Genomic DNA, 16054 nt, shown 5'->3' with positions numbered 1-16054 from the left:
TTGTTAATTTTTGCAGTTTAATTCACAACTTTTGTTGGTGGTAATTTTTGTTAAAGAGGAAGTCAACGCCAAAAGTTCTTCACAATAATATATTCTATGCACCATCCCTATTCTAAGTATGCCATTCTGATGAATATTGCGTTTGTGAAATATGAATTAAGCATGGAGACTGGAAATCAAATAGTCTGGATTTAAAAGGGAAGTCAAAAATCTTCTTTACAATATTGCATTTGTGGAATATGAATTCTTATCCAACTCAGTGTCAGCCATTTTGCCACATTCTGTCAACTGAAAATGCCATCACAGCCTCACCTGTTTTCTGAGTATGGCTGCCCCCCGAGATGGATAATAACGGTTGAATTTCGCTCTCAGAATATCATACACAGAGTTGTGGGGCTGGATAGAATACCCATCCCATAATTATTGTAAATATTTTTGGGGGGTTGAATTTACTTTTAAAATGTTAAATAGTTGGTTTATTCTCTAATTGTGCATAAAGACTGTGACATACTGTACTTATATTTGAGGTAGGGTTTTGTAAGCACACATTTGTTCTATTTTGCATGCACTGAAATCCAAGACCAGTACGATTAATTTTCCAAAAGTAAATAACAAATTTACTTTAAAATGTTAAATCCTAACAAACACACTTGGCCAGTCTATATATATATATGTGTGTGTGTGTGTGTGTGTGTGTGTGATATTACTAGTGGTGCAGATACATTTTAAACTTATCCTTAAGGGCCTTAAAACCAAAAAACAAAACAATGAGTGATTTGTGAGGTGTAACACTCTTGACAAACTCGAAACGCTGGGCAATTTCACTGTGTTTCAAAAAGAATTTAATATTTCCAAGTTAATACTAAATTTAATACAAATCTAAAACGTGCAATACATGCTAGCAAGCTCCAGTCTGACATATTGATAATGAAATTACAGGTTTCTCCTTCAAAGATGGCGTGTAAATTTTCGATGGGATAAAATGTGCAACCTATTTGAAAAGATGTTCTTGCCAAAAACAAGTTGGAAATATTGCTGGAATGTAACTTTCTTTATTTGACATGTGGGTGTCGTGTGGAGGTACTGAACTAGATATAACACTGAAATGTCTGCTGGGAAAAATCAAATAATACAACAACTCCGGACTTCAACTATGTTCCAATTCTGCAGTTCAGTGTAAAAACAGGTTAGATAATTCACAGTGCGCTATGAATGTCCTACGACAAACTAAAGCATTTTAGTACGTTTCCAGGGACGTTCCAGTTTTAAAAAGTTCAATGTCACATCTGTCTCAGACAAAACCGTTCTGTCAAAGTAGCACAAAGTCCCCAGTAGTGGTGATTGTCCTCCTTGGGTCACGGATGAAAGGCCATTCTCTCTTTTCTGGGTTCAGGCTGGCTGACAGGTCATAATCTCTGCCATGACCTTGCACAATAGTGAACGCTGGGTATTTGTCCCTTGCTGATGGCTGCAGCACCTGAAAGCACAACAGGTCGATGTTTTCCAGGCATTCATGTTACAAAATACGACACACTTTCATCCCAACTAGATTTTTTTCTTTCTCTATAATAGTGAGGTTGCTTTTGTGGTTTGCTTTTTTGATTATTCTGACGTTTATTTATTTTCCAAGGCCTGGGAACTTTCTCTCTCACTCATTTTTTTTCTTTATTTTATATGTGTATTTACACACACACAAAAAAAGAGAAAAAAGAAAGCAGTCATCATATAATTAAAATGCCAGAGGATTCTATTGAAGCGCTTGATTTTATTGACACAGGAGAGGCAGTGGTGGGAACCAAAGAAGATAAATGGCTGAATGCTGACACCTAGTGGTCAGCTTGTGAATGATAATGTGAACGTGTAAAATACCATTAATATTGAGTTATGCCAATGTAATATTTCTGAAATGTTTGAAAGAATTTTCACCTGAGACAGTTCTTGGCTGATTTTTTCATAGTCTTGGACACTTCTGGAGTAAAATCCTATGGTGCAGCTTGGATCCATTTTAGTGAAAGGCATCTTCTTTGGTGAGGGACAATGATAGGACTAGACAAAAGAAAACGGAGTACATCTTTCAAATATCCTTCAAGCTCCAAGTAAATGTGATGAAATCCTATTTAACTTCTGTGAGTGTCAACATATTAGGGCATAGCACTGCCGTGTTATCACATCTTATACTAATGTACAGCATGAAAAAGGCAGAAAACAAAGTTTGCAGATTGAGATGTGTGCTAATCTTTTATGCATTTGTCCTGTCGCAGTTTGTTTCACATATGTAACATGAAATCCTAGAAGTCACAACATTAAACAACACTGTATATTTACATTCTAATGTGATCCAATACATAAGCAGGATCAAAATTGTTCCTGGACAAAGATAATAATGCTTAATTTTGATTGACACCATCAGATCAGACTTAGATGACGTTTCAATTCAACAGGGTCTGTAATAGTTTACCCCTCTGATAAAACTTAAAATATATCCATCCATTTTCTGCACCAATTATCCCCAACAGAGTAATTGGTAAACTGGAGCCTGTATCACTGCTTGGGCAGCATCAGTCCCAATTAACATTAGAAAAAATGCCATAAATATACAAAATTAGCAATACATTACACAGTTTACTACTGTACAGTGGTGCAGTACTACCAATGAGGTTAAATTTAGCTTCTTTCGCGTACCTAAATAGGGATGTAACGATATCCAAACATGACGATACTATATTATTACGATATGAAGGTCACGAATGGTTGGTTGGCGCAATTTGAAAAAGATCACAATATTGTAAAAAAAAAATTAAAAAAAAAGGTTATGGTTAGGCACATACTAAAAAAATGCACAATATGTGCTTTTGTACAGAACAGCAATGCATATAAACCACTTACAATCTTTAATAACAATATTGAGGCACTTACTTGCTAATGCAAGCACACATTGATCACTTCACAAGCAAATTAGGTTCCCCTTCATCTGACAATTAGCATAGATTTGGAACAAAAAAGGCCAAAACATCCCTAATAAAAATTAAATTGCACTTATAAACTAGCCACTAGAGGGTGCTAGAACTAGACAAATGGAAAGCAACCTGACCTTTTTTAAAAGATGTGTTCCTTTTAAATATTTTGAAAATGACAACGACGATTACTGTGGCAGATTTAATATCACGATATTGCCCTTATCCTTACATCCCTAGTAACCAATCAACCTCAGTTTGACAAGGTATGTCCTTATGTAAATCCTGTTTATGTCATTCAATTGTAAAAGTGTACCTAATCAAGTGAATTGTGGAGTAAATTAGCAGATGGCTCTATGTAATTGACTGATGGGCTGCTTTAAGATTCATAACAGTAAGTACTAACAGGAATGATTACATTCCCATTACTAGGCTTTTAGTCAGCTCCTTTGTGAAGTTTCCCATTACCTGGAGAGGGAAATCGCCGGTGCTGACATCCACAAAAGACTGACAGTAATGAGGGTCCATGTAAATCAAGCTGTCATCTGCAAGGACAAAACATAAGACAAGTTATTTAAAAACATTGGATCATTACAAAAATGAGCCTCCCCCCAATTTCAATGCAGGGTCGCTCAAAGTCACCGGCATGCTGTATTGTTGCATCAAATATGCCTCCCACAAAGTTACTGATTTTTAATATCTACCACAAGGGGATTAAATTCTGCATAATCAGATGCGGTTCTACAAGAACATTCTTAACACTCACAAAAAAAAGGTTTCTGTGTAATTTTGTGCATGTGTGGGGGCCTGCTGGGCGTGAGGATTACTTTTACAAACATTTGCAATTATATGCAAGCATTTGCATATGATGAATGCAGAGGTGAGCCTTGCCCTGGCAGAAAGAATGTATTGCTTGTCAGTTAGACATCATTCAACACTGTACAGTATATCACATTGATAAAATGTAAATGCGTAAATATTGACTGCCAAGATGTACAACTGAAGGTTCCTCCTAGCTCCTGAAGGTGATGAAGAGTGGCTCACTTTGGAGCCTGGGAGAAATTTAATGCATGCCTCTTATGGAAATCAATTACTTCACACAACTTGGGAGGTTTACTTGTGATAAATGGGCAAGGCTTTGATGGGTCAGAGAGAATAAAGGAAGCCCTGCTTCACTTGCTTCCTTGCGGCGTTTTCCAAGTGCAAACAGGAATACTATTAACTTGCTTATAAGAAAAGGTATACCATGCAAAACAACCTGCTATTCATACCAACCTCACACTCTCTTAGTCTTTCTTTTACATTGCGCTAAAGCTCACCTTGAAATCCTACAAAGTAGCAGGCCTGCTTGGGCTTCCCTCCAATGATGCCAATGCAGTACTCCAGACTTAGGATTCTCTATGGAATGAAATAAAACTGTATTTTGTTCATATCAATTAATTCACCATATAAGTACTGTAGTACATTTTGTAACCTATTTTCATTTATTTTTCTTTCTCTGAATGTTAACTACTGTTTGTTGATGCTTATGTGTTGTCTTTCCTTGTGTAAAGCACATAGAGTTGCCTTGGGTATGAAATGTGCTATACAAATACAATACTTGCCTTGCCTTGTAGATTTTGCAGTTTTTTTCTTTACAACCCCACCAAAAGTTTTCAGAGAACATTGATAAATGTTGAATACTATATAATTTTTTTCAGGAAATGGGGGGTAAATGTGGTAAAGAATCTTGCAAAAAGGAAAACCAAAACATTTTTTACACTGGGGGAAAAAAAAAAAATCCAAATACGCAAATTCACGGGTGCTGAACTGTGAACAAATGCACATCGATTTAACTTTTAAGTTGTAATATCACCATTCACCACTAGATGTCAGACATGGCTTAGTTAATAGTTACACTTTACAGCAGGTATTTTACTGCCCTGTACTATGGTGAGTAGGTCAAATATTTATTTATTTTTTGTGGGTTTGTAATGACATGCAGGAAAATCAAACTACCTGAACAATATTAAAAGGGATACGTGACTCACTGGGCCATTTTCAGCAGTAAAAGGTAAATCTTTTGTCTAGAATTAATATAATAACTTCAGGATTTTTCATATACAAATACCTTTAAAACAAATGTTTTCACTTGCTGTCGACTGAAGATGACATCACCTGTGCTGTGGAAGTAGGAAATGACTAATCATGCCTCAGTTTGCTGATCGAACCCAGAAAACAGGTGAGCCGTGATTGGTTGTTACAGACTTCCTCAGCACAGGTGATATAATCTTCAGTCGGGAGCAAGTGTCACAATTAGATTTTAAAAGTAAGAATTGTGCATGAAAAATCATTAAGTTACTAAATTAATTAATTATGGAAAAATATGAACTTTTTACTGATGAAAATGGCTCAATGAGTCAAGTATCGCTTTAAAACCGAGTTGCTTAAAAAAAAAAAAAAAAAAAAAAAAAAAAACGAGTTGCTTTTTGTGGAAAAAATGCATAAAATGAGTTCTTGCACTTAATGAAGAAAATAAATGTATTATGAAAAATGAAATACTGGAACTTTAAATACCACCAATACCACCCTGTACATCTAGTCAGAAGTGTGTGGTCCTATGTGGGGCCCACCCAGAAGCACTGATAAAAAATCGTGGGTCCCTCCAGCATTTACAGTAATTTCCCCATCCCTGACCTACAATGAAAACACTAAACTGTCACAGTATGAAAATGTATATTACCTTTGCAAAGTTAAAGTACTCAGGGTTGGTCTTTTCTCCTCCCAATCGCACAGGAATGAGAATGATAACAGCTTGACTATCTGGCAGGGTGAACACAGATGCTGATTGGTTGTTTGGTGGAGGGGGCGGGGCATCCGATGGACCAGCTGATGTCTGCCCAGCTTTTGCTGCCCTATGGCTGTCAATCACATCAGCACTGTACACTAGAGGACAAGAATCAGAATCGTTTTTCAGTTGCTACTCTGTTATGTAATTGTAGGCGTTATACAAGTCACACCTTTAATCACACAAAGACACTCCACAATGTACAACATACACCGACTAGCCACAATATAGCCATGACGCCTGTCTGACTAATATTCTGACAGAGCTGGATGACAGAAATTTAACAAGTTTTATAACAGCTGTGGTTAGCAATGGTCAAGTACTGTACTTCATCATACTGAGAAGTCTCTAATGTGTAGTTGTATCTACATAATGCTTTAAAAAAAAATAAATAAAAAAAAAAACAAACAAAAAAAAACTCAGTATGGCACAGTTCAATAAACTACTACGAAGTACAGTACATCCACAATAATAATGGTAATGTTAAACTAATAGGCTACCTCTCTAACAGTATTAAACTGGGCATTGTAAGGAAAGATATGTTTGTTTACACAGTGTACAGTGTATAGATAAATTGAATGACATGTCCATTGTTTTATTCTATTTTGACAACTACAGGTTAACAGAGATGTAGGAGAAGAGTTTACGTTTCTTTTTTTGTTTTTTTTGTTTTTTTTTGTGGGGAGGAACAGGTACTGTATGAGACTGACCTGAATTCTCTGAGGAAAGGAAAATATGGTGTGAAAAGTAGCGCCGATCCTAGCATATAGTGCCCATTGTATTCGATCAAAAGCGAGGCCATTTTTCATACCTGTACAATCCTGGGAGACATAAGCAGCTAAACTGGTTAAAGCAGGGTCTTTCACTTCATCCATAGCTTTCCTGAAAGAGGAGGGGAGAAGCAGGCAGAGCTGGAGAAAGTGAGCAATGCTAAAAGTTTACATGTGAAATGTAACAGTTAGCTGTTATCTTAGCAGTTGATCTTCAGTATGGATATGGACATACTGCTATTTATTGACTATTAAACATTTACACCAAAGTATCTTCAACAGTAAAGTATCTTGAATGATTTCAAAATTAACCTATTGAATAAATAGCAAAATTAACCTATTGAATAAATAGGTCAAATTACCACCAAAGTACATCCAATCATTACAATTGAAAAAGTGCACATTTAACTACAAATTGTGTTTTTCCTTTACTCACTACGTACTTACTTAAGAATGTGTGCTACAGCAGCAGGTCCATACCAGTCCCCCGCTTGTCTCCCTAATGTCAGCCCTAAATGCACCAGTCTGTGCAGACCCAGCTGAGCAGAGGGGTTGTCTCCAAACCATGAAATCAGTGTCCTGTGGTATATTTCTTTTAAATGGGCGTCTGCCTCCTCCGCTGGCCCCAGGGCCTGAGATATGGCTGATGATTCAGGATTGGGTGGCCTGTTGAGGGTGGCCTGTAGAGAGGCCTCCAGGGATTCCACCAGGCGCTTGGCTGCAGTGGTGGTCCATGTCTCGGCATCTAAACGTTGGAGCTGGAGTGCCTCTGACCACGTCCAGTCTAAAAGAAAATCGTGAAATAAATCATGTGGGTGTCATTGTCAGATTACCTCATAAAGGCAAATGCCATATTTTTTCCCCCACAAATGTTGTTTCATATTACCATTATTATTTTGTTTATGTATGGAGCTTGGGATCCTTTGTGTGTGCTACGCACAATACGCAGTAACTAACTTAAAAAATTAGAAAATGCATAAAATATACACATAAAATTCAAGGTCTCCCTTCCTTTGGTTTGCTATATAGGTATTCATTATGGGAAGTAATGATAGGTAATAATTTGACCAGGTCTTTTAGAGCGCTTCCTGAGCCTTACCTTTCAAGTTTTACATGTCACTATTAAAAATATAGTCTTTCAGAACTTGATTTGAACCTTGAGCACTCCAGAGAACCAAAAAGGGATCTAATTATATATTTGAATGACACATGGTTTCAATTTAATTGCATCTTCTCCTTACAAACAGGTGGGAGATGAAAATGGAAATGTCCTCTGTTATAAAATGAAAGAGTCAAATTTTAAGCCTTAACAATATGACCTTGATCCAAAGAGAATCCAAGTGAAATTGATCAATAAATATCCTTAAATGGCCATTAGTCATTTTACTGAGAAATGTTTCATTGACGGCATATTTTACAATCGAGAGAAGAGCCCGTTTTAAATATTGTTTTTCAAATGACCGCATTAAAATGGCCAGCCATCTCGTTATGAGGACTCATAAAGTCGAGGACACTTCAGAGTCAATCGATCAGACAACGCGGTAAAGAATTCATTCAAATACAGAATGGAAAGCTTTTTCATTGTTGGTGAGCAAACCCAAAGAAAAATAGTGCCTCAGATCTATCAATCCATCCATTTGAAATGCTGCTTATCCAGTTCAGGCTCATAGGGACACTGGAGCCTAGCTGATTTTGGGTGTAAGGCAGAGTAGCCGGCAGCCGCCCTGAACATGATAGACGAAGACAACCAACCATTGGCATTCACATTCACACCAATAGTTTAGTGTCGTTAATTAAATTAATATCAGTGCTCAGATAAGACGTTTGATAACACAGTGACAAAATACAAAACTATTATGAATTCTTCGTTAGTTTACTGGCAGGCTCATTGCTCAATTGCTACATTTAACTTTGAGTAATATGAAACGAAAAAAAAAAGCCAAAAACATTATTTTCATTAGTAAAATATATTTTCTATCATAATATTACATTAAAAATCTACTAGAGCATGCTGGAAATTCAATGTGTAATTAACTTTTTTTTTTAGGTGTCAGGAAAGAAATTATGAATAAAACACGTTTTGGTTTAGCTGTGTAGTATTGACAGAAGATGTGGGTGATTTGAGATATTTGGGTCAACTCTATCTTTGTAGTTGTGAAATACGCAGGGGTGGGTAGAGTGGCCAAAATGGTTCTCGAAGTAGAGTACTGACTTTAACTTAGAATACAACTGAATAAAAAATAAATAAAAAGTGGTCCGGAAAATAATTTTTAAGTAAGTCAGTATTCACTCAACTTCCCAAAAGAGCTGGACTTAGTAACTGGTGAGTAACTTAGTTACTTAATTTCTTAAATAGTACTTGAACATCAAATTGGCATAAATATAAAACAGGAATATCCAAGTTCAGTATTGCCCAATAATATCACTTTAAAACACTATAACAAACTTAGGGAAATAAAACCACAATCTCACAGTAGGGCTTAATAATAATAATAATAATAATAATAATAATAATAATAATAATAATAATAATAATAATAATAATAATAGTATGTTTTGGTACCAAAAAAATAAATGATCGTCCAAATTGTGATTTCAATTATTACCAAAATAATCGTGATTAATATTTTCTTCATAATCGAGCAGTCCTATCTCACAGTATATTAACAGTCAATGTATACACACTTGAAACAGCACAACTAGCTCATTGATGACTAATTATATAATTTGATTATACTGAACTTCAACTGTTGGATTCACCCACATTTATTAGCAAAACTTGCATTTGCTTTATTACGGTACTCGAAAACAATTTGATTTATTTATCTTCAGTGCTGTGCGTAAACTGAAGATTTACCCCCCCCTTCTTTTTATTGCTACTGCCTCCATGTGCTGTGGTGACCTTACAGTTCTGTGCGTTTCTCATGTTCCGAGTAGAGTTCAGACACAGGTTACAGCAAATGACAAAGCTGTTCTTTGTCAGAATCCATCGATTAATTTATGTTCTTACTCAGGTTGGAGGTGAGGCAGAGCCTATCTGGTAATTGCAGATTTCTGCTAAGTTTCAGGTACATGATCCACTTTGAAAACTTTGCTTTCGTGTGGGGCTATGGAGACCGTGTTAGGTCATGTGGCAACCTGGCTCAATTGAATTGGTCAAATGGAGTGAAATAAAACAATACAAATTAAGTGGAACTGAGCTCAATGTAATAGCGTTAAAGTAGCATTTCTTGTTAATAAAAATACTTTAAAAAAAAAAAAGCTTGTTGCATTAAAACTAATCTGACAAAAGTCACTGAGGCAAATGTAAGACTAAATAAAATGAAGGTCATCCACCTCTGAATGTAGTTGTACTGTTTTTTTTATTTTTATTTTATCTCTAGATGTAATAGAAGCTTGGTAAATAGTACTTCATTTATATAGCACTTTTTCACCTTACAAGGCCCTCAAAGCGCTTTATATTCGACTATTCACCTACTAATGACGAATCATCAGGTGCAACTGTGGGTTCAATATCTTGCTCAAGGATACTTTGACGTGGCCAAGGTGGCATGGCATCAAACCCACAACCTCTGTGTTGGGAGACAACCACTCCAGCACTGAGCCACGTCGCCCCTGGTGGAACGTGATTTCCCACTAATTCAATTTCCCAGCAAGGAAAAATATTAAAGGAGGTACGATAAAACCACTCACCTCTGCCCAAGAAGTGCAGAATAAGTGCTTGAGCCAACATCATCTGTCCAGCTCGCAGCATGCAGCCCCAGCCACAGTCAGAAGTTAGATCAGAGCCAGGAAGAGGGGAAAATTCTTCTCTATATGTAAGCCATATACGGGATCCAAAATCCCTCCGGAAATCCTCTATATTTCCCATGACGGAGTCCTTATCCGAAGCTTCCGAGCAGGCTTCTGAAACATTGTCATCATCTGGGGAAAACAAGGTTCAGTCTGATAAACACGCTGTCTTTCTCATGGTGTCATCTAGAAATATGTACATCCAATACAGTATTATGATGTAACTCCATGATGGTCGCAGCAGAATTAATTAATCTGAAGTCTACACAACCAATTTGTCTGGCAAATTACAGAAAAATGCATCTAAACTAATCAGTAAAAGTGTAATCTAATCATGCAACAAACAAAATGACCCAACCACACCGCCAACACTACAAAGGACTTCATCAGGGAGGAAAAAGTGGAAGGTCTTAGACTAACCCATTAGAAATCATGTATCTTAACTCTTGAAGAGGAGACTGAAGGGAGAAACACCCAGAAACAAATAAGAACTGAAAGAGGCTGCAGTAAATGCCTGGAAACCATTTCAGATTCAAAATGCAACAGTCTGGTAAAATCAATGGCTCACATATTATTCACTTTACGTTAATTTCATAATGTCCGATCCAATACTTTGGATCACTTGAAAAGTGGATTGCCTGAGTTATTTAATACATCTAATTACTAAATAGTAAATACCATGAAATAAATGCTGGAATTTGTAACTTTTGTCTAATATTCATCTTTTGATCAGGAACTCAACTGTTTTCAGTAAAAAACATAAACCAAGGAAGTGACCTTGCCGTTTCAATACTTTTGCATGGGACCGTATAACTACAGTATCTATTGTTTTAACCCCCAGTTTTCCTAGAAAATACATATTGGAGGTCTAGCAGCATTTTTTAAATAGAATTACTTGGGTTAATAAAACAACAAACACAAAAGACTCGTATTGTATTGCAGTGCGTGATCCTATGTGACCCCTGACCTGACAGCACGCACAGATTTTTTTTCACTTTTTTTTAAATTCACACAAGCTTACATGTGTGAGTGAGTGAGTGAGTGAATGAGTGAGTGAAAAATAAATAAACATCCGTACGTGGTGTCAAGCTGCCGCAGGAGTGATGTCATGGAAAAAAATCACCACCACACATTAACAGAAGCCCAGAGGTGTCAATTGAGAAGGAGTTCATGGGTAAAAATCCTGTATTTATATAGTTTTCCTGAGCGAAAACGGAAAACCGTGCCTTTAACATCTAATGCCAACTTTATAAAGAAAGAATAACAAACTAAAGAACTAGAAATATGCTCAGAATCTGTGACACATACTATACCTTCAACCTTAAAATGATAACACTTTCCCAGAAGAAGCACTGGAGAATTTCGGCTGAATGAGGTCTTTGACTTCAAAGCCCAACCTGTAATATATATATAAACAACAACAACAACAACAACGTGTCACAGCCTGGTTGCGTAGAGTAAGAGGGAAAACATATTTGAAAACGTCGTTGTTCTAATAGTACACAGAATTTAGTCACACGTACTGTTCAATAGCTGTCACCTTGTGATGTGGCTCAGTCTTGAAATTTACGTAACTACAAAACACTACCCCGTTTGTCTCGACAGTACTTGCAGTTATGAAAACACAACTGAACAATTAGACAATTTAAAGACATACCAGTAAGCGATTGCTCATTTGTGAAGAAAACATGTTTTCACACGGCACATCAGTTTCAGCAAATTGCAAATGTAATGTTTAGTTTTTTGTTGTTGTTTTTTTGTTTTGTTTTGTTTTTTGTTTTTTGTTTTTTTTTGGGGGGGGGGGGGGGGGGGGGGTTAAGCCACAATGTCCCGATACAAGAGTTGTATAAATTCTTAAATTATGGCAAAAAAAAAAAAAAAAAAAAGCATCAGTTTTGACTGAAACTGATAGATCTTTGTGTGGTCTTGTTTTTATTACATGGTGGGGCCAATTTTTGTGGGACCCACCCGTCCTTGTGGGGCCTTTTTGCTTGGCCCCACAAGTTTAGAGCTCTTTTCGAGGGTAAAGACTTGGTTTGACAGTTTAGGATTCAAGTGGGTTATGGTTGAGGTTCGGGTAAGGAATGGGGGTAGGCAATCATTTTTGATGGTTGGTGTTAGGGGAAGGGGCTAGGAAATGCATTATGTCAATGAGAGGGCCCCACAAAGATGCGTGTGTGTGTGTTGCACTCACTCACTTACTGTATTTCACATTGTGCCACACGGACAAGAATTTCGTCTTCATTTTTTCCACCTCGTCACGCCCTTTATTCTCCATTTGGACCATAGAGGGATGTAACCCATTCCTACACTCAGAGAAAGGCTGGTAAACCGTGTTTAGTTTGTAGAAAAAAAGCCAACGGTACTAATTCGTGCCACCATAACTCGCACATTTACACTAAGAATGCGATTACCTTAATTCCGCGTGATCACTCAGAAGCTGCTCGTGTTAATGCCGACCAAGTAACTACACCTAAAGTTATCTGCCCATCCCATTGCTTGCATTGAAACCCATCCCAAGCGACGATGTTTATGTTTGAGGAAGTAGTAGAGGGCAGGTCAGCTGATCTCGCGATGTTTCCAACAAACAAAGGCGACGGCAATCTGTGGAGGCTCGATTTGATGCACCGCTTACCCTTGTGGGCGGTGCTTAAACTAATCGAATGAAACTCTTAAAAGCACTTGCTCTTGTCATTTTGTGCAACAAAACAATGTGTTATAAGTAAAGGTATAAATACAAATTTCACTCACTGAAGGGAATGAATGAGAATTTCAATGTTTCCCTCATTGCATTGCTCTAAACATGTTTAATGTGATACAATGTATAATTGTATAAAAGCGTTACAAGTCGAATACTAAATATAGCATACACGTATCACTGAAATACATTCATAATAGTACGTGTGTTCCGTGTTTTGCTCAATAGTTTTGTTCATTTTCAACTTCTAAACTCATTTCAACACTAACTAACTAAATAATATATCCATAGAAGTTTCTGTTTTGAAATGCATCCATCCATCCATTTTCTTGACGCTTATTCCTCACAAGGGTCGCGGGGGGTGCTGAAGCCTATCTCAGCTGGCTTTGGGGCAGTAGGCAGAGTACACCCTGGACTGGTTGCCAGCCAATCGCAGTTTTGAAATATAGAGTACTGTAAATTAAAATGTAATAAAATAAAAATAAAATTGTAGTAACAATTAAGTTTAAGTATTTTTTCAGTTCAGAAGAAACGACAAGCCAACTATACATCAACTGAAATTTGTACAAATAATATCTTTACCAGCATTGAGTAAAATGATTTCTATTTAGATAAAGTACATTTGGAAACAAAAAAGTGGAGCAAGTTAGTCATTTTGCGTGGGTTGGTTCTGTTGCACACCACTACAGCCATTACGGTAAGACGCGAAGCTCCCATTCTCTAGTTTTCCCGTTTTCCCGGTGGCTGTAGTGAGTGAGTGAGTGAGTGAGTGAGTGAGTGAGTGAGTGGAATTCGCTGGCTGCCTCTCTGGGAATTTCGTTCAAGCACATCGAGCGGCCACTGCCATGGCTGAACGCCGCGCCTTCGCCCAGAAGATAAGCAGGTAAAGACGTATTGGAAACGGACTGTTTCAGGACAAAGCTAACAGTTTAAAGCTTTCAAGAGGGTCACCGACAGACCACCGTCAAGGCAACCCAATGTAAAGAGGCCCAGACGGCAGCAGAGCCCCGCCGCTCTCCGCTAGCTTGGTTAGCTGTATCGTCAAAGATGCTCAGACCCACCCACTGAGACAGCCGAATGAATTCTTAAAAAAAGAGAGAGAGGGAGGGAGAGAGAGCGAGACATAGTTCGCACTCGCTTGAATGAATGTAAACTATCGGACACAAGACATGCTTGATAGTGTCTGCGCTATTAGCGATATGTGACAGTAACACGAAACCGTTAGTTTGAACAGCTAGCTGTCTTGTTTCTTGTAGCTTTCATTGATGTAGCTTGACACTGTTGCCATTGCTACAAATGTAAATGATCTCATAAAACATACTGTGAGGAGAAGAGACACGTTATATTGTAGATGAAGGGATACGTGTCTATAGATTACAATATCAAACAACAATCATCCCCGCCCCTAAATAATCTCTTTAACAATGGGCTCTGTGATGTCAGATGCCACCACCCCTATCTATCTATCTATCTATCTATCTATCTATCTATCTATATGGATTTTTCTATCAATTCTACAACCGTGATAATGAATATGTCAATATTCTATTCAAAACTTAGTACAACATGAAGGCATTGTCCACTTTAAACTGTCATGTTTGGACAATGTGGTGTCTGATTTAGAGATTTTTTTTTTTTTTTGTGATGGTTTGTGACCTTGTGTCAGTTTTTGAAAGTTAATAATATGGGTGTTTGAATCACTTCTAATTGACAGAACCTATCTTTAGTAGGAGAGAGTCAGGTGAAGACAATTGTGACAGAAATCATTAAAGAGTTGTATTTTGTTCTTTGGCGTTATTGTTTTATGGTTATATTGGTTCGTTTGAGTGTAGGGGTAAACACATGCTTGGTGTCCTGAGTAACTCCATTTACTTCATTTTTTTTTTTGCCATGCATTTACTTCAGGGGCAATTTGTTGTGCTGATTGGCCACACTGAATAAATAAGAACACTCCATGTGTGTAGTGCATATTAAAGTAAGTTTAGTTTGTTTAGAGTTCCAAGTTTGGTAAAAATGTCTGTATTTGAGATGTTAATGGTTTATAAATTTGATCTATAATAATAATAATAATAATAATAATAATGAAAATAATAATAATAATAATAATAATAATAATAATAATAATAATAATAAGACAGTACTACTACTACTACTACTACTACTACTACTAATAATAATAATAATAATAATAATAATAATAATCATAATAATAATAATAGGAATGGAACAACAAAAGCTATCAGAAAATCAGTTTTGATTTAAAACGTGAGTGCATCAAATCTATTTGAATCATTTAACATTTAATTGTAGGTTGAAAGCATTCTTTTGAAACTGAGAATATGAATCGATTGTGTACACTGTCACAACTTAGTACTCCCTCAACATAGGGCTGCTCAATTATGAAGAAAACAATTGGTAATAATTGAAATCACAATTAGGATGATCATTTATTTTTTATTTTTTGGGTGCAAATCACAAACATGTTAAAACGTAAAAAAATATTAAGGCAATAAATCTCTTTGAAACACTATAATTATGTAAGTTTCTTTTGGACTAAACAAAATTTATTAAATTAGTTATTTTAAAAAAATAAAGAAAATGCAAATATATACATTTGGACAGCTCAGAATTAGTATTAATAATCTTTCGTTTTTGTGTCCGATTATATTTTGTAATTGTGGATTTTAATAATTGTAATTGTAATTGAATTTTGATTAATTGCACAGCCCTACCTCAACATAATATAATAAAAATGTTTTGGGTTCATTGTTGTAATAGAGCAGTGCGGTTTGATTAAAAGGTACAAAAACATAGTTTTGTTTCTTTTTGTTTTTTGTTAAAAGTTTAATTAAAACACAACGTCAACAAAGAAGATGCAGACATGAATGAAAATGCTGTAATTTACATTCCGTTCCCGCACCACACATGCACGTACCAACTACTTGTCCTCCCAGTCTTATCCGAATGCATACTTTTAATAGGTGATGTATAGCATTTGGATACAAATGTGAGT

At 36.5% G+C, this 16054-nt stretch overlaps 2 protein-coding genes across 25 annotated transcripts in view; one reads left to right on the top strand and one right to left on the bottom strand.

Moving 5' to 3' along the window:
- Nucleotides 1-825: 825 nt before the first annotated feature.
- atg4c (autophagy related 4C, cysteine peptidase) lies at nucleotides 826-14334 on the bottom strand. 3 transcript variants are annotated; one of them, XM_077535230.1, is made up of 11 exons: nucleotides 12758-14334; nucleotides 12546-12666; nucleotides 11657-11740; nucleotides 10245-10475; nucleotides 6999-7335; nucleotides 6593-6663; nucleotides 5677-5879; nucleotides 4274-4352; nucleotides 3423-3499; nucleotides 1927-2046; nucleotides 826-1477 (listed from the first exon to the last, which is right to left on the bottom strand). In XM_077535230.1, exons 2-11 carry the CDS (start codon nucleotides 12628-12630, stop codon nucleotides 1310-1312), a joined length of 1455 nt encoding a protein of 484 aa, XP_077391356.1. In that variant the 5' UTR covers nucleotides 12631-12666; nucleotides 12758-14334; the 3' UTR covers nucleotides 826-1309. The 3 variants fall into 3 exon arrangements, with proteins under 3 accessions (XP_077391356.1, XP_077391357.1, XP_077391358.1); XM_077535231.1 differs by having other exon boundaries at nucleotides 12546-12649; XM_077535232.1 differs by lacking the exons at nucleotides 12546-12666; nucleotides 12758-14334 and adding an exon at nucleotides 11867-11885.
- dock7 (dedicator of cytokinesis 7) overlaps nucleotides 13724-16054 on the top strand; it is a 58897-nt gene continuing 56566 nt past the window's right edge. For 6 of the 22 annotated variants that reach the window (XM_077535213.1, XM_077535207.1, XM_077535217.1 and 3 more), the window contains exon 1: nucleotides 13742-13924. In XM_077535213.1, the coding sequence (XP_077391339.1) occupies nucleotides 13887-13924 (38 nt within the window). In that variant the 5' untranslated portion in view covers nucleotides 13742-13886. Of the gene's footprint in view, nucleotides 13925-16054 lie in introns of all 22 variants that reach the window. The other 16 variants (XM_077535218.1, XM_077535224.1, XM_077535221.1 and 13 more) reach the window with 5 other exon arrangements.

The sequence above is a fragment of the Festucalex cinctus genome, chromosome 10, assembly GCF_051991245.1.
Source record: "Festucalex cinctus isolate MCC-2025b chromosome 10, RoL_Fcin_1.0, whole genome shotgun sequence".
Classification (NCBI taxonomy): Eukaryota; Metazoa; Chordata; class Actinopteri; order Syngnathiformes; family Syngnathidae; genus Festucalex; species Festucalex cinctus.
The sequence above is the reverse complement of the archived record's forward strand: the minus strand, read 5'-3'. Positions and strand labels throughout refer to the sequence as shown.

Coding starts and splice junctions, on each gene's coding strand:
- atg4c (XM_077535230.1), bottom strand. CDS start 12,630: ATGGTCCAAATGGAGAATAAAGGGCGTGACGAGGTGGAAAAAATGAAG. Junction 4,353..5,676: donor AGTACTTTAACTTTGCAAAG/GTAATATACATT, acceptor TTCATTCCATAG/AGAATCCTAAGTCTGGAGTA. Junction 2,047..3,422: donor CCGGCGATTTCCCTCTCCAG/GTAATGGGAAAC, acceptor TCTTTTGTCTAG/TCCTATCATTGTCCCTCACC.